Source organism: Monodon monoceros, unplaced genomic scaffold (genome assembly GCF_005190385.1).
Source record: "Monodon monoceros isolate NGI ecotype Baffin Bay Population unplaced genomic scaffold, NGI_Narwhal_1 Super_Scaffold_3, whole genome shotgun sequence".
NCBI lineage: Eukaryota > Metazoa > Chordata > Mammalia > Artiodactyla > Monodontidae > Monodon > Monodon monoceros.
This window is the reverse complement of record NW_021703780.1, coordinates 63229653-63257299: the sequence shown is the minus strand read 5'-3', so window position 1 is coordinate 63257299 and position 27647 is coordinate 63229653. Positions and strand designations below refer to the sequence as shown.

The 27647-nt window shown below is 45.1% G+C and overlaps 1 protein-coding gene across 2 annotated transcripts; it reads left to right on the top strand.

The window, feature by feature from the left end:
• Nucleotides 1–1761: 1761 nt before the first annotated feature.
• On the top strand, nucleotides 1762–27647 carry CDC25A (cell division cycle 25A). Of its 2 annotated transcripts, none has more exons than XM_029244423.1 (15): nucleotides 1762–2291; nucleotides 3304–3377; nucleotides 4865–4907; nucleotides 5393–5429; nucleotides 5934–6035; nucleotides 8310–8429; nucleotides 11537–11671; nucleotides 12184–12258; nucleotides 15404–15577; nucleotides 20375–20473; nucleotides 22589–22651; nucleotides 22739–22837; nucleotides 23540–23670; nucleotides 25371–25482; nucleotides 25693–26437. In XM_029244423.1, the coding sequence occupies exons 1-15, from the start codon at nucleotides 2122–2124 to the stop codon at nucleotides 25831–25833; spliced, it is 1575 nt and encodes a 524-aa protein (XP_029100256.1). In that variant the 5' UTR covers nucleotides 1762–2121; the 3' UTR covers nucleotides 25834–26437. The 2 variants fall into 2 exon arrangements, with proteins under 2 accessions (XP_029100256.1, XP_029100257.1); XM_029244424.1 differs by having other exon boundaries at nucleotides 2098–2291; nucleotides 5937–6035; nucleotides 25693–27647.

The window sequence follows — 27647 nt, the reverse complement described above, 5'->3', positions numbered from 1 at the left end:
AGTTGAAGCATAGTTGATTTACAATGTTATGTTAGTTTCAGATGTACAGCACAGTGATTTAGTTATACATATATACATTCTTTTTCATATTCTTTTCCCTTACAGGTTATTACAAAATATTGAGTATAGTTTCCTGTGCTATACAGTAGGTCCTTGTTCGTTATCTATTTTACATATAGTAGTGTATATATGTTAATCCCATCCTCCTAATTTATCCCTCCAACCCAGCAAAAGCTTTTTAAAGAAATATTTAATGAATTTAACGGTAGGCCCAAAACAGAGGTAGTGGTCATAATCTCAACCAGACACCTAAAATAAATATACAATCTAAATAATCAAGAGTATTTGCTCTAAACATGCTATCTAAAGACAAGTCCTCTTAAGGACTGATTGCTGTACCTCTGCCTCTCTCATAAAATCATTCATTGTAGGAGTTGCCACTGGTACAGAGGATATAACAACAAATCTGGTCATCTATAAAATGGGGACAATTCCTGTCTCATAGAACTGTTTAAGAATTAAACGAATTAGGGCTTCCCTGGTGTCAGAGTGGTTAACAATCTGTCTGCCAATGCAGGGGACATGGGTTCGAGCCCTGGTCCAGGAAGATCCCACATGCCGCGAAGCAACTAAGCACATGTGCCACAACTACTGAGCCTGTGCTCTAGAGCCCGTGAGCCACAACTACTGAGCCCATGTGCCACAACTACTAAGCCTGCGCCCTAGAGCAACGAGAAGCCACCGCAGTGAGAAGCCCGTGCACCACAACGAAGAGTAGCCCCCGCTCCCCACAACGAGAAAGCCCACGCGCAGCAACGAAGACCCAACGCAGCCAAAAATAAATAAATTTTTTAAAAAAGAATCAAACGAATTAATAGATAAAGCCCTTGGAACACGGGAACCTAAGCACTTCATAAGCATTAGCTATTATTATATTTACGGTATTGCTATCCCAATGAGGTAAGAAAGGGTGGGAGAGAAGGAAATGATTCTGAGAAAAGTATTATACAAGAGCTAAAATGGAGGTGAGCAAACAATGCCGAGGCCCACAGTCCAGGCCGTAGGGTTAAGTCTTGTGGTCAGCGGCTCATGGCCAGCACTACCTGTTGGACAGGAGTCAGCGGTCCAGAGTTGGGCCCTGGTGTTCAGGAGGTAGCGCCCAGTCCTTGGGGTCATTCACTTCCCTCTCTCGCGATAAAATTAGGGCCTGGAGGCCCAGGGTGGGAGAAGGGCCCGGACAGCCTTCTCCACCCTCCACATTTCCTCGGTTTGCGGAGCGCGGGACGGGCAGCCGATATAGCTTTGGCCTAACGGGGGTAAGTAGCGACTGGACTGCCGCTGGCTGTGCGAACTACGCTTCCCAGCATGCAATGGGTCAAGAGGGGCTTCCGGTCTCACCCGGCGCCTCGCAGGTTCAGCTGGGAGTTTTCATTGACCTCCGAGCCACTCTGGCTCAGAGGAGCTCAGGTCCCCTCTAGGCCCCTCCCCTTTCTGAGGAGGGGTGACCTCGCGGAGTCCCGCGAGCTGCTTCCTTCTTCCCCTCTCATTGGTCCAGCCTAGCTGCCATTCCTGTGCGAGGAGGAGAACTGGTTACTGATTGGTGGATTCCATTTGGCGCCAACTAGGAAAGGGAGGGCGGGGCATTGGCAGGCCCTAGTGAGCAGCTATTAGCGCGAAAGGCCACCTCGGCAGCGACAGCCCGGGAGGGAGGTGAAGGTCGGCCTGGTTTTCAGCACTCCCGGGCTGGGCAAGAGAGTGAAAGAAGAGTGAAGAGAGTGTGAGACCGGGCCGTGGCCTCGCGGTCTAGCCGCTCTCCCTCCTAGACCTGCCCCGCTTGTTTGGATTTAATCTTCAGGTTGCCGGCGCCCGCCCGCCGGCCTCGCGGAGTGAGGGGAAGCGCTCGCGCCTGTGGCTGGCGCCTGCCGAGTCCGGACACCCGCCCGTCCTCTTCGCTTGCCCGCGGCAGCCGCGTCCCTGAACCGCGGGGTCGTGTTTGTGTTTGACCCACGGGCGCCGGCAGCGGGGCGCGCGGCCGAGGCCAGTGCCGGCGGGGCGGGGCGGGGCGGGCGCGGCAGAGGCGGAGGAAGAGGGAGCAGAATCCCTGGGAGGCAGGGCGCCGCCATGGAACTGGGCCCGGAGCCCCCGCACCGCCGCCGCCTGCTCTTCGCCTGCAGCCCCCCTCCCGCACCGCAGCCCGTCGTGAAGGCGCTGTTCAGCACGCCAGCCGCCGGGGGCCTGTCGCCTGTCACCAACCTGACGGTCACCATGGACCAGCTGCAGGGTCTGGGCAGGTGAGGAGGGACCGAAGAGCGGTGCCTCAGGCCGCTGGCCTCCCAGACGGCTTTCGGGTAGATCGGGCCGGGAAACCGGCCGGGAGAAGAGAGAGACCTGCCTGTCCACCGCTTGGGGGCGGCCCCACCGGCGGGGGCCCGCCATGTGCACCCGCCCCCCCCACGCCAGGCCGAATGTTGGGCGGGAGAGGCCGTTCGGACCCTCCAGGGCCGCCCTCAGCCCCAAGCCGGGCCCGGTAGGGGGTAGGATCTGCCCCGACTCCCCACCTTCGCCACCCCTTTCGGATTGCCCTGTGCTCTTCTGTCCCTATTCCAGAAGCTCTTTGAAATCTCCCTCCACGCGGGAAGAGCAGGCCCTCCTAGGCGCTCACTTCCACCCTTTGCTGAACCACCTCGTAGGAGCTTAGTTTCCTGTGAGCTTTGTTTCCTTTTCAGCAAAGGGACGTGGCATTTTCTTTCCTGGCGTTTGCAAAATCGTCGCAATCCCTCGCCCCGTGCACCTTCCTGATGTCCACCCCGATGCTTTCCTAAGACCAGGTCTTTTTATTCAACTTTCTATGCCACAAATTTCCCTACTCTTTTCCTTATTGCAAAAAATGCATCCCACCGTTTTTCTGGTGAAACTGCTTTCTCTTCAATCTTGGACGTCACATTTTCTAAATAAGCACATGTCTTTTCCAACCTCTGAAAAGCAGGAACTTGTCCTATTCACCCCTGCTCCTAGCTCAGTACCTAGAACACATGCTCTTATTTCAGGAAATACTCCAATAGTCATCTTTGTCGTCCTGTCCTATAGTGTGACCCAGACCATGCTAACCCACTCTTTTCTCATCTCCTTTTATGCTCAAGTGCTAACTGGGTGTTCTGGGTGGCCAAGTGTTCTGTGGTGTGGCCTAAAAGTAATGATGGTTGATGGCAGCATGGCAACTTGCCATGTCATGGCCTGTCTCCTGTATGTAACCTTTTAATTATGTCCTAGAGCTATAGAGAGAGTTACTTTTCTTGGTTTCAGTGAGTATGAACAGCCACTGGAGGTGAGGAATAGCAGTCTGCAGAGAATGGGCTCCTCCGAATCAACTGATTCAGGTATTCTTTTAGTCTTAAACATTTTTATCATGTGTCTGCCGTGTGGGAAGCAATACTTGGAATTTGCTGAAATGTGCGCTTTCACCTAGAAACTTAGTTTGGTGAGTTGAGATAGTAAACAGAAAAGTCCGGCATTGAGTGGCAAACACCCTTAACAACAGTACAAAGGAGCCCCTGTGGCAGTTTATGAAGAGAAGAAACGTGTCAAGTGGCCACAAGGAGGTGGTTTGTGCTTGGTGTTGAGGATGAGTAATAGTGTGAAATTAACCATACCACTCTACGTGGCATTCAGGAAATCTTATTGGTTAAAATGCTGAGTCAATTATCGGATAGATAATGAAATTATTTCAGTGAGCCTGCTATGGAGAAACTGTGCCAGTGCATTTTATTGTAATCCGTAAGTTCATGTTACTGCAAGGTATATTTGCACAGATGCTTTAGGTTAGGGAACTGCAAGAGCAAAAGTCTTAAAATGTAGACTTCTTAAGAACGAGGGATAGGATTGTGGCAGTTTGGCAAGGGAGAACGTCAGGAGCAGTAACACCTAACTTCCTGTACGATTATTTAGACATCATGGAGGAAAGGTGTGCGCTAGGCAGGCCCTGGTGGCTCTGGGCCATGCTGAGCAGTGTCTCCTCTATTCTGCTGCCATTGGTGAGTTGAGCACCTCACTTTATGTTATTTTGTTGAAGGCAAAATTGCTTGTCAGAGAACATAATTGTATTTTCCAACCCGCTGAGTTGTGCATATGATCTGACAGGATATAAGATATTTGAAACCAAAACTATTCCAGAAAACAGGTACCTATTCTTTCCGTGGTTGGAACTCACAGAAAGTTAGCCTGGGTAACCTCTATCTAAATAACGAAGCAATCATGAGGTTTGGTTTAGGAACTTTTTTTTATTTTGATTGAAGTATAGTTGATTTACAATGTTGTGTTAGTTTCTGGTGTACAGCCAAGTGATTTAGTTATACATATATATAGTTCTTTTTCATTATAGGTTATTACAAGATATTGAATATATATCGTTCCCTGTGCTATACAGTAGGACCTTGTTGTTTATCTATTTTATATGTAGTAGTTTGTATCTGCTAATCCCAAACTCCTAATTTATCCCCTCCACCTCCTCCTTTCCCCCTTTGGTAACCATAAATTTGTTTTCTACATCTGTGAGTCTGTTTCTGTTTTGTAAATAAGTCATGAGGTTTGGTTTAATTCACTCTCCTCAAATCCTGTTTTCCATGATGGTATTTGCAAGTAGGAAAGGATGAGTAGATATACTATGAAAATATTTAGACTTTTACAAAAGTTTTGGCAATCATGGAGACTCAACTTCAATTCTGTCAAAAGTCCAAGCCATGAGCCTTTGTTGATGGCCTTAAAGAAACAGTACTAGTAGTTTTATTTATTTATTTCAATGACAAAGTGGTGCATCATGTATTAAATCCTGAGAGGTGTTTTGTTTGTTTGTTTGAATTTCCCACAGGCTTCTGTCTGGATTCTCCTGGGCCCTTGGATAGTAAAGAAAAGTACGTATTCACTGCTTTTAAATATTTGTGTTTAGAAAAACTTTATTTACTTATTTTTTTTTTGCGGTACGTGGGCCTCTCACTGTTGTGGCCTCTCCCGTTGCGGAGCACAGGCTCCGGACGCTCAGGCCCATCGGCCATGGCTCACGGGCCCAACCGCTCCGTGGCATGTGGGATCCTCCCGGACCGGGGCCCGAACCCGTGTCCCCTGCATCGGCAGGCGGCCTCTCAACCACTGTGCCACCAGAGAAGCCCTAGAATGTGTATATTTTAAGAGAAGACCTGGGCTTGCTTTTTTCACTAGAAGCCCAGCGGTGGAGATGCTTATGAGAACAGGACAGCTTCAGAAATCTATTTTTCATCTTGCCTAAAATGGGAATGTTTGACTCTCCCCTCACCCCACCAAACTATAGGTTTGCATCTGCTAATATGTATACCTCTTTACTTGCTTTATTCTCATTATTTACTTTCTGATTTTATTACAGCCTTGAAAATCACATGAGGAGAATAAATTCCCTGCCTGTAAGTTAGTTCCCTTGTTTATTTTGAGCCAATACCTATTATCTGCCCCTTAGCTACCAGTATAACCTTGATAGTAGACCTTAATTTATACAGACTGCTTTTCCTTACTTTGTCTCATAAACATTCAAAACACTCTACCTAAAGCAACTTCAATAATGGCTACCTCTTGAGGGCTTTTTCTTCCATCTCTAACTATTAGAGTTTTATCCAACCAGGAAGGGGGTTCTTTTTATGTAAGTGACGTTATTTTGGGGTTGATTTGGTACCTAAGTCCTTGCTGAGAGGGCTGTAGACGTGGTGAAGTTAGGTGTAAATCCATGTAGTGGGAACTTCTATCTTGTGTTCTCTCAAGGTGGAGCCCTAGGCACATTTACTGGTTACCCACTGCAGTGTATGAGGGGCTAGGTCTCCCCAACCCACCACCACCATATGTTTTTTCTTTTAGAACTGAGTTTCCATTGAATTTTTATTTATGTACCCTAATTCCTCTTTTCACTTTAATAGCAGAAGCTCTTGGGGTGTAGCCCAGCTCTGAAGAGGAGCCATTCTGATTCTCTTGACCATGATGTCTTTCAGCTAATTGACCAGGATGAGAACAAGGAAAACGTGAGTGTGGCATTAATCTACTCACCTGGGGGCACAGGTCAAACCCACAAGTGTTCATGGCTTATGGAGAAGTAGCTGGGCTGGCTGCTTCCTGGGAGACTAAACCTTCACCAAAGTCATGATGGTCTTTGGAGTCAGAAAAACTTAGATTTGAATCCTACTGCTTGCTAGCTGTGACCTTGGCTTTTTTTTAGGCTTCTTTGTTTCTTTGTGAAATAGGAGTAACAGTCCCTTGTAGGATTATTGTGGGAATTAAATAAGGATAATGTAGATAAAGCATTTCAAATGGTTCCTGGCAGGTAGGAGTTGCTCAGAAGGTAGCTCTGAGTAGGAATTATATCCATGAACACTTTATCTGGAAGGGTCTGGCCAGGCCTTCCTTGCCTCTTTGTGCTGACCGTGGGATGAGTTAGAAGTTTAGGGAAAGGCTTCTTGACAGTATTTGAAAGAACAGAGCCAACAAGTCCCAGGGGATCTCAGAGTAAGTGAAATGGTAGCTTAGAAGGTGAGTTGGGGTGGTGCAGCCAAAAGTCCAAGAACGTCCTGGCCTGGCTTTTCTCACACCTGGCGGGGCCCCTTGCACAGAGTAGGCACCAAAAGAGTTCAGTGAATCAGCTCAACTTTCCCGGTCTTCTTTCTCACTGTATTTCCATATCTATTTATTTCCATATCATACTTCTTATAATCTTCCAGACTTAATACTTCCAGAACCTACTGCTTCTATGAACCCTCCCAGTGATTCCTTTGGCAACTTGCAAGATGTCCTGAGGGAGATACAGAAATGAGTTCCTGCCTTGAGTGCTTAGAACACTACGTCTCCCTCTGTGTAGTACATTTAACCAAACAGTCTAATGCTATTGTACTCATGCCTGGTCTCTCTCCCCACAACCCCAGGTTGGCTTCTCCCAGGGTTGCCTGCTTAGAGCTTCATTCTGGAGGGGAAACAGCATAGGTTAAAGAGCTCTTGCTCTGGAGTTGTCCAGTCGGGTTATGAAGCCAGATCTTCGGCACATCACTTAACCTATGGGCCTAGTTTCCTCATCTCTAAAGTGGGGATGATCGGATGGATAAATGAGCTAATGCACTGAAAGCACTGTATGGGCATGTAAATACTCTGTGATGTTAGCTGTGCTTAACAAGTTCTTCAGTGGATATTTTAGGGTAGGGGAATTATTAGTGCTATTAAACTTTAAGTAAATGAAATCATACAGTATGTATTCTATCACTTCTGTCTTTCACTCAACATTATGTGAGATTCATCCAAGTGGTTGAATAAACCAGAATGGTTTTTGTTTTTTTTTTCTCGTTTTATTGAGAAATAATTGACATTTATCACTGTAAAGTTAAGGCATACAGTATGATGGCTTGATTTACATGTATTGTGAAATGATTACCACAGTAGGTTCAACTAACATCCATCTTCTCATATAGATACAATAAAAGGAAAAGAAAGGAAAAGGGGAAACTTTTCTCCTTGTGATGAGGACTCCTAGGAGTTACTCTCTTATCATCCAGAAGTGTTAGCTATAGTCATTATGTTGTCGTTAGTTTTTTTCCCCATTGCTTTTAGTATGGAAAGCAGTAACTTTAAGTGTTTTCCACTTAATTATCTCCTATTGGTAGGAAGAAGATGGAAAATATAAAGCCCTCTTTTAAGTTTAGACTGAAAAGTTTTTATTTCTATTCAATTATATTGAAATGAAATCGCTTTCGATTTTAGAAAGTTTTTTTTTTTTTTTTTTTTTGCGGTACGCGGGCCTCTCACTGTTGTGGCTTCTCCCGTTGCGGAGCAACAGGCTCCGGCCGCGCAGGCTCAGCGGCCATGGCTCACGGACGCAGCCGCTCCGCGGCATGTGGGATCTTCCCGGAACGGGGCACGAACCTGTGTCCCCCGCATCGGCAGGCAGACTCTCAACCACTGTGCCACCAGGGAAGCCCTAGAAAGTTTTTTTTTTAATTGAAGTATAGTTGATAGACAGTTGTTGATTTAGTTTTTAACTTATAGTGTTTTGTGTACCTGGCAGATACTCATGTGTTTATTAGGAAATAAAGTGTTTGTGGTAAGAGAAAAAAGTGCTGTATTAGAAGTTAGCTTTTGACAGAATCTTTGAAATTCTTAATTGCACAGATCCAGTATTGGAATTAGATCAGAAATGGGTTTGGAGGCAGGTGATCAACACCCACTCCCTTGCTTGTTTCCTGAAGCTATAGCTGAGACCCTAGAGCTGGTTTTCATAGACAGTGGATGATGTCTCAATTTATACCGTCTTGCAGGAAGCCTTTGAGTTTAAGAAGCCAGTAAGACCTGCATCTCGAGGCTGCCTGCATGCTCATGGACTGCAGGAGGGTAAAGATCTCTTCACACAGAGGCAGAACTCTGCCCCAGCTCGGATGGTACGTGCTCTGGCTTTCATAGTCCTGGGAGTTCCTGATGGGAAGAGATGAAAGCGTCCTCTTTAACCTAGAGTTGAAGCAGTAGCTCTTGCTGTCTTTACCTTGACTTTGTTTTTTGAAACTAGACTCACATTTTTTGTGTTTCTGCTGTGTCTGGAGAGCAGACAGGCAGAAGCAGAAGTGAGAGGTGATATGTTTGAAATATTGGACTTGAGCAAGGAATATTTGACCTTGTCAATTATGGGAATTCTGCAGGTGTCCTGGGTCATTCTTCTGAATGTATATATGGTGGGATTGTATGTCTTACTTCAAACTTGTCTTTTACGATGCATCCTGAATGCTGAGAGGTACTTCCCAGAGTGATTTTGTTTGGAGAGAGCACTTGTCTTCTTCCAAACTTGGTTTATTAAGAGCTATTATGTATACCAGTGAACCCATTGCCTATCAGGCTACTTGACAGTATTTGGGGCCACTTGTCCCACAGTTATTTACTTGCCAGAGACTGTCATTACTTCCTAATTTCCTACTGATGATCTGACAGATAGCTATGGACTAGAGAGGCCCAGCTTGAGCAAAATGACCACATTTGGTTTCCAGGTTTTCTTGGGAACTTGCATCTGAAAGTACAGCTTTCCAGTCTGGCTTAAGGTCTGAGGTTCAGGTTCAGATAGTATCACTACTCTGTCTAGCATTTGCACAAAGCAATTTATGTTCTCCTGTCTTTAATCTTCATAAGCCTGTGAAGTAGCTGGAATTACCCCACTTTACAGATTGGGAAAGTGTGGTCAGGGAGGTTGGGTGATTTGCCAAAGGACACAGATAAATGAAGACCAGAATTAAACAGCCTGCTGATTCCCAAGTACACAGTAACCCTCTGAGAGCTGGGTATCCAAAACTAAATATCTCTAGTGTACACGTGAAGAACACAGCACCAGGGTTTCCTGTAATCACTTGGCCATCCCTAATTGTAGGTGGTGAGGGTACAAACTGAAAGAAAGCCGGTGCTAAGTGCAATGGTTTGGCTTTTGATCATGTCAGAGGGTATTTCTTTCTTTCTTTCTTTTAAAAATATTTATTTGTTCATTTGGCTGCATTGGGTCTTAGTTGAGGCATGTAGTATCTTTGTTGTGGCATGTGGGATCTTTTGTTGCGGTACATGGGGCTTCTCTCTAGTTGTGGCATGCCGGCTCAGTAGTTGCAGCACACAGACTCTCTAGTTGTGGCACGTGGGCTCTCTAGTTGTGGTACACGGGCTCCAGAGTGTGCGAGCTCAGTAGTTGTAGCACGCAAGCTCTCTAGTTGTGGCACACGGGCTCTAGAGCGTACGGGGTTAGTTGCCCTGTGGCATGTGGGATCTTAGCTCCCGGACCAGGGATTGGACCTGAGTCCCCTGCATTAGAAGGCGGATTCTTAACCACTGGACCACCAGGGAAGTCCCAGAGGGTAGTTCTTTTGTATCCTTGCTTTTAGTCTTCAAGCACCATCTATATTTCCTCATAATGGCTCCTTGGTGTAGGAATCATGGAGGAAGAATTAGGTCCTGTCCAGAGATTGTCATTTTCTATAGCATATCTGCACCTGGGGACGCCAGAAGCTGGGTTACAGAAATTGGTATTATACCATAGGGTGAGCCTTCAGTGGGTGCTGCCCCATGATAGAGTTACCTGCTCCTAGGCTCTGCTGGCTGAAAAACTGCCAGTGTGCCCAAGGTGTGCTCAGGTACACTTGTGGAGGATGAGAGGCAACCCAGAACTTGTTTTATATTGTGAAGCAAAGCTAGTGCCTGAACGAGAGTAGGCCAGCTGCAGAGAGGACCCCTAGGTGAGGTATCTACTCAGAAAACCAGAGGGCTGCTTGAGGATTAATGCATTCATACCCCAAAGAGATTCGTTGCTATGGGAGAGAAAAAAATCTATCTCTGAACTTTTTTCCTGGCTTTGGGAAGTGCCTGGAAAAGAAATAATTCATTATCATCAATGTTTTTATTAGCAGTGTTTATCTCTAGATGGTAGATTTTTGAGTGGTTTTTATAAATTTTCTATACTAAATATATATTCATTTTATAATGGGGATTTTACCTGAAAAACAAGATAGGGTTGCTTAATGAGATATACTCTATATTTTGACTCCAGGAATGGTCTCTCTTAGGGAGAGTATAGTGGGGAGAAAAGCTTGGGCTTTGTGGTCAAACAGGTGAGCTGTGTGACCTTGGTAACCTCTCTTAAGCATCGGTTTCCTGATTCATTAAATAAAAAGAACAGGATTAACTACCCTTAGTGTATTGTGAGGCTTAAATGGGATTATACATAAAAGGTTATATCTTAGTGTCTGGCACAAGTAATTCCTCAGTTAAAAGTGAGCAACTGTCATTTAAATTCCAGTTCCAAGTCTAGGATGGACTTTCTTTGTTGCGGCATGCGGGATCTTTCGTTGCAGCTCGCAGGCTTCTCTCTAGTTGCAGCACATGGGCTCCAGAGCGCGTGGGCTCTGTAGTTGGTGACACGTGGGCTCTCTAGTTGCAGCGTTCTGGCTTAGTTGCCCCATGGCATGTGGGATCTTAGTTCCCCAACCAGGGATCGAACCTGTGTCCCCTGCATTGGAAGGTGGATTCTTAACCACTGGACCACCAGAGAAGTCCCTAGGATGGACTTTCTAGAACTTTCTTGACTTTATATCCCTCTGTCAGAACTGGAGTTACAGAAGCATTCTCTAGTCCATTCTGTGGTTTCCATAGAGACTTGGTATCTTCTCACCCTTCCTCATTTTAGCAGATTATCACTTTGTCACAACCCCCATGCTGATCCCTGTTCACCAATTATGATCCTCAGAAAAAACAAACCTTGCCCTTCACAAGAGGCTAGCCCCAGATCTCACTGTAAGGTGAATTGCTCCTGGGGAGTGTTCTTTGTGAAGGCCACTTGGCCTGACTCTACTCAGAACTGTGTGTGGACATCAATTCATTTATAATCTTAGGTTTCATTTTCCTTTGATTAGAGCTGCTAAAACTTCTTACAAAAAATATAATGTTTTCCTCATAAAAACTAGTGACCCATCCAAGGAAGTCAAAGCTGATTATTTATTAACAAGCCATGGATTCTGTCTTGTAGCTTTCCTCAAATGAAAGAGATGGCAGTGAACCAGGGCATTTCACTCCTTTTTTTATGCCTCAGTCCCCTGTGACTGCCACTTTGTCTGATGAGGATGATGGCTTCATGGATCTTCTCGATGGAGAGAATCTGAAGGTACTATGTGTGTGTGTTTTCCCATCCATTTTACTGACTACCCTGGAGAGAAGTCATCTGAAAAGGAACAGTGATCCCCCAACTGGCGGATATTTTTATTCATTTGTTGGGAATTTATTGAGACTCTGCTTCTAGCCTGATTAAATCCTATGGAGGAGTTCAAAAGAAGACACTGATGTGATCCTTCTTACCCTGAAGGAGCTGACAATCCATTTTTCTGGCAAGAGATATGAATCAGGAACAGTAGAAGAATAGCTGCCACATGGCGTAAAGCTGAGGAGAACAGGGTGCCTCCTCACGGTCCCTCAGGGGCATACCTTTAGCTATGCTCAGATACCGGGACTGTTAAGTGTTACTCTTTTCTGACCTTAAAATGTTGGGGACGGGGAAGGGGGTGAACATTAGAGTGCTTCCTATCCAGGTCTTTCTGGTATTCTGCAGGAAGAACTCTAAAGCATTTAAATTAATGTTGTCTCTACTGGACCTTTGTGACGCAGTTTTTCTTTGTTTAGAATGATGAAGAAACCCCGTCCTGCATGGCAAGCCTCTGGACAGCTCCCCTTGTCATGAGAAGAGCTACAAACCTGGTAAGTCCCGGTGTGTCTAGAGGGAGCCACAGGAATCAAAATTGTTTCTTTTGAGATTCTGTGGTTGGGTCTATGGGCCTTTCCCTTGACTGGTCGCTAGTGTTTCCTGGTGTTAATGCACACTGTTTTTTCAAGTTTGTTTGGAGTTTTTTTGTTTTTGTTTTTGTCCTCATTGGTGTGTGAGGAAGTCTGGGTAATATAAAATGCATGCAGTTCTTGTTTTTATAATTTCTAGTTCATCTCAACTGTTCTTGGTCAGTTAATGTCTTTTCTTTTCTTACAACTCTGACCTCTCTATTAACTTCTTTAAGATCACTGGATAATGCTGGAAAATATCTGCTAAATTGAATTTAAGAGACTCAGTTATTCTCAAACTCTGTCAGATTTGGTATCAGCTTAGATTTTAACTGACAGCTTCATGGGTGAGCAGTTTGTATCTGACAAGGAATTTGATTTCAGGCAGCAGGAATAGAAAGACTTCTGCTACAGGTACCATCTGTACCCACCCAGCCGATGGCTCTGTAGCAGATAGCGCTATCCTTCCTTAGGAGTGTTGACTGGAGAACCCTGGCCCAGAACAGAAAAAGGAGATGTTAGCCCTGCCCTGTTCTGATGGGGAAGGAGAGAACACACTGGACTACCATATTGTTTTACTTTCCACAGCTGAGAGAATGTGGAGAGACTGGAGCACATTCAGAGAACACCCAGTAGAAGGAGGAGACTCAGACTGTGATAGATATTATGGACTGGTTGAATAAGTTGGGACAGAAAGGCTTCATTTGAAGAGGAATTAATTAGTCTTTTTTTTTTTTTGGCCTCGCTGCACAGCTCGCAAGATCTTAGTTCCCCAACCAGGGGTTGAAAGCGCCAAATCCTAACCACTAGACTGCCAGGGAATTCCCTGAAAAAACCTTCTCAATCTGAAGCCTTTAGTCTGAAGACTGTTTACTTTTTTGTTGTTGTTTGTTTACTTTTTTATATCATTCTCATTTATTTACATTCCTTAGCATCAGCACACTTGGCAAACAACAGTAACTCACAAAATGTCTCTCTCTCTCTCTCTCTGTCTCTTACTCTCTCTCTCTATCTATCTATATATATATATTTTTAAATATCCACCTATCTATATAGACTGTAGGCTTCTGTTTCCATCAGGGACACTTTCAAACAGTCAGACGCAAGGCTGTGCCTGTACAGGAACATATCCTCATTTATGCAAACACCTAGGGAAAGTGAGATAGTATCACAATACAAATACAGTTACACACCCTTAGGTATACATATAAATTGATAAGTATGTGTGTGTGTGTATATATATATATATATATATATTTTTTTTTTTTTTTTTGTGGTACGCGGGCCTCTCACTGTTGTGGCCTTTTCCGTCACGGAGCACAGGCTTTGGACGTGCAGGCTCAGCGGCCATGGCTCACGGGCCCAGCTGCTCTGCGTCATGTGGGATCTTCCCGTGTCCCCTGCATCGGCAGGCGGACTCTCAACCACTGTGCCACCAGGGAAGCCCTGATAAGTATATTTTTAAGTATTAGTGTCCCTGAACTATAAATATGGAACAAATGAACTACAGTCTTGAAGCCACTTACACATTGTGGTAGATTAATGTGCAAAGCTTTGAGGGAATAGGCTACCCCAGTACAAATGTTATGATGAAATTTACTAGGTCCTTTTGAAAGACAAAATTATATACAGTGTGAGAATGCTTAGGAAATGGCTATCAGTTTTATAAGTTGGATTTAAAAATCATGAATAGTATGTGTGGGCCCTTCACAGTGGGGGGTTTCCTTTCACAAACATAGTAGACTCACAATTGCCAGGGGCTGAGTTGGAACTGGGGTTTCTGCCCTTGAGGAGCTTACAGTTCCTCTGAGATCCTATTGAAAGCAGTAAGCCCTCTTCCCAAAAATGCTTCCAGCTCTCTTAGGTAAAAAACAACAACAAGACAAAACTGACCTTGCTTTTCTGAACAACATACTGTTAAAATAAACTTCAGAAAAATAAGGGGAAAATCCTTGGTCTCTAGGAGAGCCAGTGTGGGAGTGACACACTTGCTGGGTGACTATCAGGAACATTTCAAAGAAGAGGCAACACTGAAATTTTAGTATCAGCTTGAAAGGGAGTGGTTTACAGGGTATGAAAGGGCATTCAGCACAGAAGGAAAAGCCCTGCCAAGGAACACTGAGTTGTGAACGGGCTGAGATGAGTTTAGAGAGCTGAAGTCAGACTATCTTTACCCCTAGTCAGGTGGGCTGCCCTCAGACTCTGAGAAATTAGTCTTTAAAAGATCAAGTACTATAGCACATCTTCCTGTATTTCCTTTGGCTTTGTAAGTCTTGAATTAAAATGCTCTGGTACAGGGATTCCCTGGTGGCGCAGTGGTTGAGAGTCCACCTGCCGATGCAGGGGACACGGGTTCGTGCCCCGGTCCGGGAAGATCCCACATGCCGCGGAGCGGCTGGGCCCATGAGCCATGGCCGCTGAGCCTGCGCGTCCGGAGCCTGTGCTCCGCAACGGGAGATGCCAAAACAGTGAGAGGCCCGCATACCACAAAAAAAAAAAAAAAAAAAAAAAAAGCTTTGGTACAATCCAGAAAGAAGACAAACAAGTAGAGAGAAGGACTTTTGAACACAGATTTGAAGGCACCCCTGCCCCCTGCAAACTTAGACTCAACTCTATTTTACCACCTTAACTGGCTCTGATTTATAGTATAATCCAGCTACCGCACACCCTTCTGGATTAAGGTGGGCTGTTAAAGCCTGTTCAAGCTGTTCCAGCAAAGTGCAAGTAATAAACTAGAAGGGAAGAGGAAGCCAAAAATGTGTCCCTGGCTGGAAGGTAACAGTTATTTGACTCTTAGGACCCTGTGCAGACAGTAGGCTTTTGAGGGCATGGATAGTCTTCCTCATTTCCATATAATGTCAGCTTTAGAACATGTTCATTGAACACCAGGGACTTGGTGTCTACAGTGTGCCAGGGACTAGATAAATGGACAGTGTCTGTTTCCTAATTTAGGATGGATCAATCTTAAACCATCCCAGGAAGTCCTTGATCTATTCTCTTTACCATTCAAGTGAGTGTATGTTAATGAAATACATTAAATGGGTCTCTTTCCCCCCCCACCCCCACCAAGGGCAATCGTTGCAAGCTGTTTGACTCCCCTTCCACGTGTAGCTCCACCATCCCGTCAACATTGAAAAGACCAGACCGATCGCAAGAGGAGTCCCCACGTGGAAATAGGAAGCGGAGGAAGAGCGTGGCTGGGGCCAGTCCCGAAGAGGCAGCTAGTCCAAAGAAGCCCCAGGAGGTTAGTTATGCAGGGTCTTTTTTGCTCAAGGACTGTGATATTGTATCTTTCAGTTCTAAAATGTCCATTTGATTCTTTTTCTTTGCTGAGACTTGCTGTTCTTGTTTCTCATTTGTTTCAATCATGTTCATAATTGCCTGTTGAAGCATTTTTATAATGGCTACTTTAAAATCCTTGTCAGGCAATTCCAACATCTGTTTCTGGTGTGGCTTTCTGTTGATTATCATTTCCTATTCAAGCTGAGATTTTCCTGGTTCTTGGTATGACAAGTGATTTTTCAGTTATATCTATATTCTTTGGATATTATGAGGCTATGTAACTCTTCTGTTTTAGCAGTCAGTCCTCTGGTACTGCAGGAAGGTGGGGATGGAAGTTCAGGTTCCCTTGATATGCCACCTAGGGTGGGGCAAGCCTCATGTTTGCTGGGCAGGATTGGGAGTTCAGGCTCCCTTCTAGGCCTCCGCTGACACCATCCCAGTGGAGTAGAGATTGGGACACTTAAGTACAGCTGGGCAGGGGTGGAAGTCTAAGCTCCCTACTTATTGGGCCATGGAGTAGGGCCATAAATTTTTTTCCTTGATGTTAGTTTTAATTTTTCTTGTGTCCTGTTCTATGTAGATATATAAATTTCCCACTACTTTAGGTTTGTCTCACAACTTTGATTGTAGTGTTTTTCATTGTCAATTAGTTCTAGGTATTTTAGTTCTTTTATTTCCTTGTGATGAGAACTCTTAGGATTTATTCTCAACAACTTTCATATATACCATACAGCAGGCTTAACTGTAGTCATCATGTTGTACATTACATCCCTGGTACTTATTTATTATAACTGGAAGTTTGTACGTTTTGACCACCTTCATCCAATCCTCCTCCCCCACTGCCTGCCTCTGGTAACCACAAATCTGATCTCTTTTTCTATGAGTTTGGTTTTTGTTTTGGTGGTTGTGGTGATGGTTTGTATTGTGTTTTTTAAGTTTTTTCATTCCCCATATAAGTGATGTCATATAGTTATTTGTCTTTCTCTGACTTATTTAATTTCACTTGGCATAATGCCCTCAAGGTCCATCCATGTTGTCGCAAATGGCAGGATTGCCTTCTTTTTGTATGGCTGAGTAATAATCCATTGTGTGTGTGTGTGTGTGTGTGTGTGTATCACAACTTTGTTATCCATTCATCCGTCAATGAACACTTAGGTTATTTCCATTTCTTGAATATTATAAAGAATGCTGCTCTAAACATGGGGGTGCAGATATCTCTTTGACATAGTGTTTTCGTTTCCTTCTAATATATTCCCAGATGTGGAATTGTTGGCTCCTAGTTAGTTCTGTTTTTGATTTTTTTTTTCTTTTTTGTCTGCTTGCTGCACTGCACGGCAGGTGGGCTGTTAGTTCCTTGACCAGGGATCAAACCCATGCCCCCTGCATTGGAAGCGCAGATTCTTAACCACTAGACCTCCAGGGAAGTCCCTATTTTCAATTTTTTTGAGGAACGTCCATACTGTTTCCCATAGTGGCTATCCCACTTTACATTCCCACCAATATTGTACAAAGGTTCCCTTTTCTTCACATCCTTGCCAATACTTGTTTCTTTTTGTTGTTGTTGTTGTTGTTGTTTGTTTTTGGCATCACCATGGGGACTGCGGGATCTTAGTTCCCGACAAGGGATTGAACCCGGACCCCCAAAGTGAAAGTGTGGAGTCCTAACCACTGGACCGCCAGGGAGTTCCCTCTTTTTTTTTTCATTTTTATTTATTTACGTATTTATTTATTTATGGCTCCGTTGGGTCTTTGTTGATGCGCGCAGGCTTTCTCTAGTTGCATCGAGTGGGGGCTACTCTTCATTGTGGTGCTCGGGCTTCTCATTGCGGTAACTTCTCTTGTTGCAGAGCACAGGCTCTAGGCCCGCGGGCTTCAGTAGTTGTGGCTCTCAGGCTCTAGAGCGCAGGCTTAGTAGTTGTGGCACATGGGCTTAGTTGCTCTGCGGCATGTGTGTTCTTCCCGGACCAGGGTTCGAACCCATGTACCCTGCACTGGCAGGCGGATTCTTAACACTGCACCACCAGGGAAGTCCCCATCTTTTCTTTTCGATGATAGCCATTCTTATAGTCATGAAGTGATATCTCATTGTACAACAGTTTGATTTTCATTTCCCTAAACGATTAGTGATATTGATCATCTTTTCATGTACCTGTTGGCCATTTGTGTATCTTTAGGGAAATGTCTATTCAGGTCCTTTGCCTACTTTTTAAAACCAGATTATTTTAAAGATGCAGACGTAGAGAATGGACTTGAGGACACGGGGAGGGGAAGGATAAGCTGGGATGTAGTGAGAGAGAAGCATTGACATATATACACTACCAAATGTAAAATAGATAGCTAGTGGGAAGCAGCTGTATAGCACAGGGAGATCAGCTCGGTGCTTTGTGATCGCCTGGAGGGGTGGGATAGGGAGGGTAGGAGGGAGATGTAAGAGGGAGGGGATATGGGGATATATGTATACCTATAGCTGATTCACTTCGTTGTACAGCAGAAACTAACACAACATTATAAAGCAATTACACTCCAATAAAGATGTTAAAAAAGAGATTGTTTTTTCGCTATTAAGTTGTATGGATTCCTTATATATTTTGGATATTAACCCCTTATCAGATAATATGTTTTGCAAATATTTTTTCCAATTCTATAGGTTGTCTTTGCATTTTGTTGATTTCTTTTAATGGGCAGAAGCTTTTTAGTTTGATGTAGTCTCAATTATTTTTTATTTTGTTGCTTGTGCCTTAGGGGTCAAATCTAAAAAAGTCATTGCCAAGACTCATGTCAAGGAGCTTTTTTCCTGTGTTTTCTTCTAGGAGTTTTATGGTTTCTTGTCTCACACTTAAGTCTTTAAGCCATTTCAAGTTATTTTTTGTGAGTAGTGTAAGATAGGGGTCTAATTTCATTCTTTCACATGTTTATATTCCGTTTTTCCAGCGTGATGTATTATTGAGAAGACTGATCTTCTCTTCATTGAGCATTCTTGGCTCCCTTGTCAAATACTAGTTGATGGTATTTATACAATTTATTTTGTAAACATGCACTTTTACTTTTCTTGTGGACTTGCTGGGTCCTAGGCTAGGCATGTGTTTAGCTTTAGCAGACACTGTCATATAGCTTTCCAAAGTGGTTGTCCAGTCAGCCCTCCGTATCTGGGGGCTCCGCATCCATAGATTTAACCAACTTTGCAATGCATTCTTTTTTTTTTTTTGCGGTATGCAGGCCTCTCACCGTTGTGGCCTCTCCCATTGCGGAGCACAGGCCCCGGACGCGCAGGCCCAGAGGCCGTGGCTCACGGGCCTAGCCACTCCGCGGCATGTGGGATCTTCCCGGACCGGGGCACGAACCCGTGTCCCCTGCATCGGCAGGCGGACTCTCAACCACTGCGCCACCAGGGAAGCCCCTGCGATGCATTCTTACTGAGCACTAGCTGTACTACGTGTCATTTTATATGAGCATCCTTGGGTGTCCTGAAACCAATCTCACAGATACCGAGGGTTGGCTGTACTCAGAACAGTGTGTGAGAGTTCCAGTTCTTCCACATCCTTACCAGTAGTATCCGGTGTTGTTCATCTCTTTAACTTTAGCCATTCTGGTGAGTGTGTAGTATCTGATTTTAACTTGCATTTCCCTGATAGTTATTTTTCTTGGTCTTAGATTTTCTTCTCTATTACTCAGCCAAGTTTCTAGCCCATATTTCTATTGGGTTGTCTCTTATTTGTGGGAATGCTTTATATATTCAGAGATGAATCTTTTATTGAGATGGATGCATATCTGCCCACTCTGGCTTGCCTGTTCTTACCTAATCTTGTTGTTTTGATGAACAGAATTTCTTGATATTCTTTTAAACATGTTTTAATTTATCAGTCTTTTTATGTTTCGTGTTTTTTGTGTACTGCTTAAGAAATCCTGCGACTTCCCTGGTGGTCCAGTGGCTAGGACTCCACGTTCCCAATGCGGGGGGCCCAGGTTCGATCCTTGGTCAGGCAGCTAGATCCCACGTGCCGCAGCCAAGTGTTTGCATGCCACAACTAAGACCTGGTGCAGCCAAATAAATAATATAAAATACACTAAGTGTATAAAAGAAATCCTTCCCCACGATTAGCCCTTTTGATGTGTCCTTTGAAATATGAGTGCTTCCTTGCTACTAATGACAAAGTGTTCCAGGTTTATCTTGCACATTTCTTGTCCCAGCCTGGAGTCAATCAAAAAGTTCTGGTTTCTTTTAGTGGAAAATACAGTTGACCCTTGAACAACATGGGTTTGAACTGTAAGGTCCCCTTATACGCAGATTTTTTTTCAATAAATACATACTGTGGTACTGCATGATCTGTGGTTGGTTGAATTCGGGGATGTGAGATGGTGGCCCTAACCCCCGTGTTGTTCAGGGGTCAGCTGTATTATTTAGAGAGCACACTGACCTAAGGGCTACTTACTGCAACCCTGGAGCTTCTCAGTGGGTAGAACTAAGAAATACTTTTTTTAGACTTAGCCCTAATTTTAATCCTTCTTTTTTTTTTTAAAAAAAAAAAAGGAAGTTTCAGAGCAGTTCAGTTAGAATTGAATTCAGTTCAAATAACAGTATACCTAGTCAGTAACCCATATTCTTTTTTTCACTCTAGATTCAGTCAAATAAGAAAGGTATCTTTTTGCTAAATATGGATGTTAACATTTCAGTCTCTTCTTCCTGACATGTTCCAGGTGAATGTTTTCATAAGTTCTGTTCAGAATCCTGGCCTCATTCTCCACCTTTGATTTGTTACAGATTCTACATCAGTCTTTATGCCTGGTATCTTCCCCAAAAGGGACCATTGAGAATATTTTGGATAATGACCCAAGGGACCTTATAGGAGACTTCTCCAAGGTAATTGCACGCAGAACTGCTCTGTGATGCAGGATTGGCAGGGGGGTACCTAAAACGCCCCCCTCAGCCTTCCTCCCTCCCTGAAGTGGTTCCTGGGGTTCCCCCCACCCCGCCAAGGGGACGCAGTTTGAAATTTGTTTTAAGATAAGGAAACACATTCATGATCAGGTGTATCTCAGTCTCTGTGGGACTATAGACCTTACTGATGCTGGTCAGAGGTTTCAAGTAGGGAGCCACCCACCAGCCGCCTTGACACCAACCCAAAGACCAGGCTCTCTGGGAACTGTGTTTGTGATTATAAAAGCAGTACTGCAGAAAAGTGTAAAGAAGCAGAAATAAACCTCTAGCCTCACTGTATATAAGTCTGTATATCAAAAGGTCCTCTTAGAATGTCCAGGATTGAGACTAAATTTCTCCATTGTCCAGAGGACCATGGCCCTAGAGGGAAAAGGCCCTCAGGGAGGTCCAGAGGATGGTCTGCTGATGGCCTGATACAGGTCGGCTGTCTTTGAGCTGTGGTGAAATGTGACACATTCCTGTGTCAGTAGTAGCTTGTTTAGCCACATATGACTTGAAGATCCCCAGACCAGTCTTTGATGTATTAATGTAGCTAACATTTATGGAAACACTTATTATGTGTAAGGCAAAGATTCCAAAATGAGACACAGTTCCTTCCCTCAAAACACTTAACATATGGTCCGTAAGACATCATGCCACATAGACATGTACCACATGTATCACATGGTAGATTGAAGTAAACATCAGTGCAGTGAAAGCAGCAGACTAAGAAATAAAAGGGTTGGGCTTCCCTGGTGGCGCAGTGGTTGAGAGTCCGCCTGCCGATGCAGGGGACACGGGTTCGTGCCCCGGTCCGGGAAGATCCCACATGCTGCGGAGCGGCTGGGCCCGTGAGCCATGGCTGCTGAGCCTGCACGTCCGGAGTCTGTGCTCCGCAATGGGAGAGGCCACAACAGGGAGAGGCCTGCGTACCACAAAAATAACTAACTAAATAAATAAATAAATAAGAAATAAAAGGGTTGTCTCAGTTTCAGCTAGGCGATTGGGGAAGGTTTGGATCTGGGCTAGATATTTCAACCAGGTGGGAGAAATAAGTGGATTAAAAATAGAAGACAACAGGGAGGGGGAAGGGTAAACTGGGACGAAGTGAGACAGTGGCATGGACTTATATATACTACCAAATGTAAAATAGATAGCTGGTGGGAAGCAGCTGCATAGCACAGGGAGATCAGCTTGGTGCTTTGTGACCACCTAGAGGGGTGGGATAGGGAGGGTGGGAGGGAGACGCAAGAGGGAGGGGATATGGGGATATATGTATACATATAGCTGATTCACTTCATTGTACAGCAGAAACTAACACACCATTGTAAGGCAATTATACTCCAATAAAGATGTTAAAAAATAAATAAAATTTTTAAAAAAATAGAAGACAGTTCTAGTCTGAAGGGAAGAGCAAGCCAAGACCTGGGTGTGGTGTGTCCTTGCTGGTAGAAGCTTGCACCTGAATTGAAGCTGTGGTTGGTTGTGTTTGTCATAATGACCCCACACATGGCCACGGGATTGGGTGAGCACTTGACTTGGCCAGTCCGCCCTAGTGAGTAATTACTGATGTGCCCGTCCTTCTCCCTCAAGGCTGGGCCCAGCCTCACTCATTCCATCTCCAGTGTCTAGCACCATGCTGGACATAGCAGGTGCTCAGTAAACAATGAAGTCATTCCTCTCTGTGTCCTTTATGTGCTGCACACAGTCTGGCTGCTGAGGTGAGGGTTCCTAACAAAAGCGGGAGAAAAAGGAAATCACCTGAGGTTTCTGTATTCAAGTCTGGCTTACTTGCTGGCTAACCTTGGACAAGGTACCTAGCTTTGACATATGGGAATGGGGATAACGTGCCTTATAGGTCTGTGTGAAAATTCAATGTCAGGATATTAATGAAGTGGCTAGACAAGTAACCAACATATTCTATTAGATTAATGTTTGTTTGTTTTTTTCAAGCTGACTCTCACCAGGAAGGCAAGCAATATAAAAATGTTGCATTTTTAAACTTTTGGATTTGCTAAGTATTTCTCTCTCTCTCTCTTTCTCTCTCTTTTTTTTAAGTGTTACCTCTTTCATACAGTTGCTGGAAAGCATCAGGATTTAAAATACATCTCTCCAGAAATTGTAAGTCATCCTTTTGGAACCTGCCACACATGGAATCTACGTGTTCCTGGCAGCCAGAGTTGATTCTCCTTGGCTCTCTCTCCACAGATAGCGTCTGTTTTGAGTGGCAAGTTTGCCAACCTCATTAAAGAGTTTGTTATCATTGACTGCCGATACCCATATGAATATGAGGGAGGCCACATCAAGGTATGGATTCCTGAGGCTTGTGGGCGAGCCCTGCTGTTGTGGGAGGCATAGCAGGAGCCCTGGACAGCATCTGTGATTTTTTTTTTTAAAGGGGGAGGTGACACCTGGCTGCTCATTATAATGCTCACATGCTGGTTATAAGAATTGTAAAAAGAAGCAGTGGGCGTGAAAGGCATTTGATTCCTGGTGCACTGAAAGAATGTTCCCTGGTCTGCACTAATCTCTACCACACTGTACGGCAACTGCTTCCTGTTCTGTCCCTCACACCATCACCATCACCATCACCATCAGGGGCATTTCTAAATGGTACCCACTGACTTCTAAGCCATGTCTGGACATGAAGCCATGAGGAGAAGCCAGTCTCTGGCAACATGTCCCAGTCTGTGCCAAGCCTAATGATACCTCTTACATTTATAGTTGCCTGGTTAGTTGGGTGTTGGAACATACTTTCCCAGGAAGAAAGTAATTGGTTGTGCCCTTTTAATCTTTTAACCAATAATATAGTGTTGAAATACGGTAAGGAGGTACTTTAAATACAGTGTTAGTGTTTGCCACTGTCATGGCCGTGAAAGTCCCGGGCATTCACAAGTACCACTCATACAGCGCACACAGTCATAACAGAATTTGAGGTGCCCATTTGAAGACCAGTCTCGAAGAATCATTACTGCGAGTGTGAAACATGAGTCTCTGGTGCCTTCACAGGGTGCAGTGAACTTGCACATGGAAGAGGAGGTTGAAGACTTCTTACTCAAGAAGCCCATTGTACCTACGGATGGCAAGCGTGTCATCGTGGTGTTCCACTGCGAGTTTTCTTCTGAGCGAGGCCCTCGCATGTGAGTGGGCTCCAGGGCATGGCCCCCATGGTGCTTTTGTGGGACCGCCTGTTGCACATCGAATGTCATTTCCATGCCTTAGCCTACACACATGGTGTGAAAATACCTAGTTTTGTAAAAGTATCAATTCACGTGTAACAGGTATTCTCTGAAATCCTTACCTGTTTTGCAGTCAGTTGATTTCATGAACAGCTTCCTGGAGTGTAGTGTATAGGCTTGCCCTAACAGTTTCACAGTAGTCGTCGTGGAGGGCTTTCTGGCTTCCCCAGTCCAGCCTGTGACACAGGTGTTCCCTGTGCAACATCCCCCGAGGATCTGGCCTCTGCTTCATCACCCTCACTCCTGAGTTAGTCCTGGCTACTGCTGGGCATGGCTCACTGTCCAGCCTTCCTTTGTATTGAATTAAACTCTGGCTCTTCCAGTTTCCCCCACTGTCCTTATTTCTACCTTTGGGGCTACTGTTCTCAGGTGACATCCTTCAGGTACAGTGTGGTTGCTCCTTATGCAAATGCCAGAAGAGTGTCATATCCTCTCTGCAAAACTTGATGTGATGCTCTTGAACACTTGTCAAATCCACGTTTGCAAAGGAGTGGATTATGTTACCTTCACGTTATTGCCATGTTAGAGTTTAAAAGAAATGCCCCCGCCCCCCCATCCCCACCCCTTATTAATAAGAACTTCTGTTAGGGCTTTGGTGACTAAAGCCCTGTTATAATTTACTACAAAGATAAGTTTTATACCAAAATAAATGAAAGTATAATTACAATAAAATAACATCACTTCAGATTTAAAATAATACTCTGATGCTCTAACATCTTTCCACACTCTCACTAATGGTGACAGGACTGGTTCTGAAAATGTGGTCAGAAGTGAGTGGTGGTATTAAAAAGCTAGGGGGAGGGCCAAACAGCTGCCCATCTGTGCTAGTTCCCTTCAGAAAGGACTGCCAGCCTGGACGTGTCAGGGGCTATTGAGGCAATGAAGTTACAGCAGTGAGCAAACAGGACTGACCTGCCGCAGGGGAGGTCCCAGTGGAGAGACGGAAGATGGTTGTGACAAATGCTGAGCAAACAGGGACAGAGGTGGCAGGGAGCAGTGCAGCTTCACTAGGAGGTTCCAAGAGAGACTTTTCTCATGGGGCTGGGTTCAAGTTCTTGTGCCACCTTTTTATTTGGAACCATTTCACGCTCAGAAAGAGTGCATGCTTCCCCTGATTTCATCGACTGGTGATATTTTGCTGCATTTGCACACACATAACTACAGGAGTATACAGTACACTACACAATAGTCCATTTTAGAACAGGATGCAAGTAGGTGCCCTGAGACAGGAGCAAAGCTCAGAAGGAAGTAAGGGAGAGACACTGGTCGTGGAGGGTGGAGAATGCAGAGGGAAGCTGGCTGGGAAGCTGTCACCGAAGATTAGGTGCTGGTGGCAGGGAAGATGCTGGGCAGAGATCAGTTGCTAGGGCTGTTTAACTTGAAAATTTGGGAAGAGACCATCTACCTGCCAATACGAGGCAGTGGCACTGGCTCTGAACACTATTCCTGAAGATAACAGGTGGCCAGGAAATCACAAGTCGACACTGATTGTTTCCAAGATTGTTTCCAAGAATGAAGGTAAAGTTGGGGAGATGTGTGTAAGGAACACTGCTTTCACTGTGTAGAGCTAACCATACTTTGGCTTTCCTTCCCCTTTATAGGTGCCGATATGTGAGAGAGAGAGATCGGCTTGGTAACGAGTACCCCAAACTCCATTACCCGGAGCTATATGTCCTGAAGGGCGGATATAAGGAGTTCTTCCTGAAATGCCAGGTAAGATGGACTCTCTGGAGGGCAGGGGCCGCCCCTCCACCCAGATGTCTAGTGGTCATGGGTGTTTCTTGCCAGGGGTCTGGGAATTTGCCCTGCACACAGAAGGGCCCTAGAACCTGCTGAGCAGAGCCTTGCAGCCCCCGGCAGGGAGGGCGCAGGAGTGTGCTTATGAAGCAGGTGTGCCCTGACTTCGTCCTGTCTTCCCGCCAGTCTCACTGCGAGCCCCCCAGTTACCGGCCCATGCACCATGAGGACTTTAAAGAAGACCTGAAGAAGTTCCGCACCAAGAGCCGGACCTGGGCCGGGGAAAAGAGCAAGAGAGAGATGTATAGCCGTCTGAAGAAGCTCTGAGGGTCTCAGTGCCAGACAGCAACAGCCTGAGCCTCCCTCCCTACCCCCCTCCCCTCTTTGCTACAGAGAAACTGGAGCAAAGGGGCCAGCCATGTGACATTTGGAGAGAAGGCCTGAGGCTTCCATGTCTTAAACCTACCTCCCACTCTCCCAGGGTTGGAGCCCAGAGCATCCTGCTGGCTCTTCTGTCCCTGTAAGTTGTCCTCCTTCTGCAACAGGACGGTCTGCCAAGGCTGTCACGTGCCACAGCACAGTTCCAAGCACCAAGTCAAGATGTTCTGACTCCTCATCCCCCACAGCTGGATGAGCCGCCTGGGCCTCGTTGGGCAATGGCCTTCTCTCCTGAGGGGGGAGGGGTAGGAGAGTCCGAGTGGAGAGAAGACTCACAAATGCTGCTGGCCAAATACCAAAGACGGCCTGCAAAGGAAAGGTCTTTGTGGGATAACCCATATCATTAATTTATTCAACTTCATCAGTCACTTTCTTTTCTTTCTTTTTTTGTAATCAACTCCTGGAGACTTTTATTTAACTGCTTCTTTAAGTTACAATACTGCCATCCTAGGTGGGGTTTTATCATCCCAGGGACTACCTCTGCCTTTAATTTTTAAAAAAAATTTTTTAAATTTTAAAAAAAAGAAAAAGGGAGGGGGAAGAAGGACATGAGCTGTGGGACAGAGAACTAGGCACTCTGTCACCCCCAGGAGGTGCTGCAGTACTGGGGCTGCTGCTATTAATATACAGCCAAGGACTGAGATACTGGTGGGAGCAGGCCCCAGACTCAGGCTTGGCTACAGGACATAAGCTAAACCTCCCAGACCTACCTCGAAGGCCTCTGAGATCTACTGGGGTGACCCTGCTTGCTGTGATGTTGCTGGTCTAGGAGTCACGGTCAGGAAAGCACTTGAGGCAGCTTCCATTGGGCCACCCCCAGGTCAGTGTTGGAACATGGTAGAGCAGGTATCCCAGTGTAGGCGGGCAGGGATGGGGGGCTCTGCCAGATAAGGGAAGGGAGTATATATTGAGTGTCTTTCTTCTATTACTCTGATACTCTTTGATTGCTTCTATTTTAATTTTTTAAAAATAGTCATTCTATGAGTCAAGGAGTATCAAATCAGTGTTGGCTGGGCCACCCAAGGTTGGGGAGAGGGGCTGGAAGCCCTGGGCATTAGAAGGGAGTGGGTGCTGGCAGAGATGACTATAGAATGTGTTTCTCAGGAGGCGGCGTGGTGGATTTTGCAGGTAAAAGTTTGAGTTTATCATGTTTTAATTTGAGGGACAGGGAGAGATGGATCATCACCAGTTGCCCCTCATCTCATCCCACAGAAGTAGGGGTCTCAAAGGAACACCTCCCAAGGAGCTGGGGCTGAGTTGATTGATTCTAGACAGGCCTGTTTGGTTCTTGCTCATCCCCACCCTTAGGCGCTGGCTTCCTCACCATCTTTGCTCCATTGGGGTATAGCAAAGTTTTTCTTATATAGCAGATTCAGTCTCCCCTCTTGCCCTGGCTTCCTGTTCTGCAGGCAGGGAGAGAGTCAGTGATACTGGAGATGACTGGTTGCTGTGTTATGGGTTTGAGTTGAATTTGACTATAAAACAATCTTGTTAGAAAAAGTATGTGGGGAGGAGGGGAGCAGGGGGAGAAGGCCTCTTCCCCCACACACATTGAGACACATCTTAATTAGTCTGTAATCTTGTTTGTAGGGATTCTGTTGGTTGAATGCCTGAAAAGGGAGGTGGGATGGCCTTCAGAATGTACCAGCTTAGTAACACTGGTAACCAACTGTTGCAGGCTCTGAAAATAAAAACAATCTTGA

Bases quoted from the DNA above. Each gene is read 5' to 3' on its own strand.
- CDC25A (XM_029244423.1), top strand. From the start codon at position 2,122: ATGGAACTGGGCCCGGAGCCCCCGCACCGCCGCCGCCTGCTCTTCGCC. The intron at 12,259-15,403 runs GTAAGTCCCGGT...ACCCCCACCAAG, and splicing joins TGAGAAGAGCTACAAACCTG to GGCAATCGTTGCAAGCTGTT. The intron at 23,671-25,370 runs GTGAGTGGGCTC...TCCCCTTTATAG, and splicing joins TCTGAGCGAGGCCCTCGCAT to GTGCCGATATGTGAGAGAGA.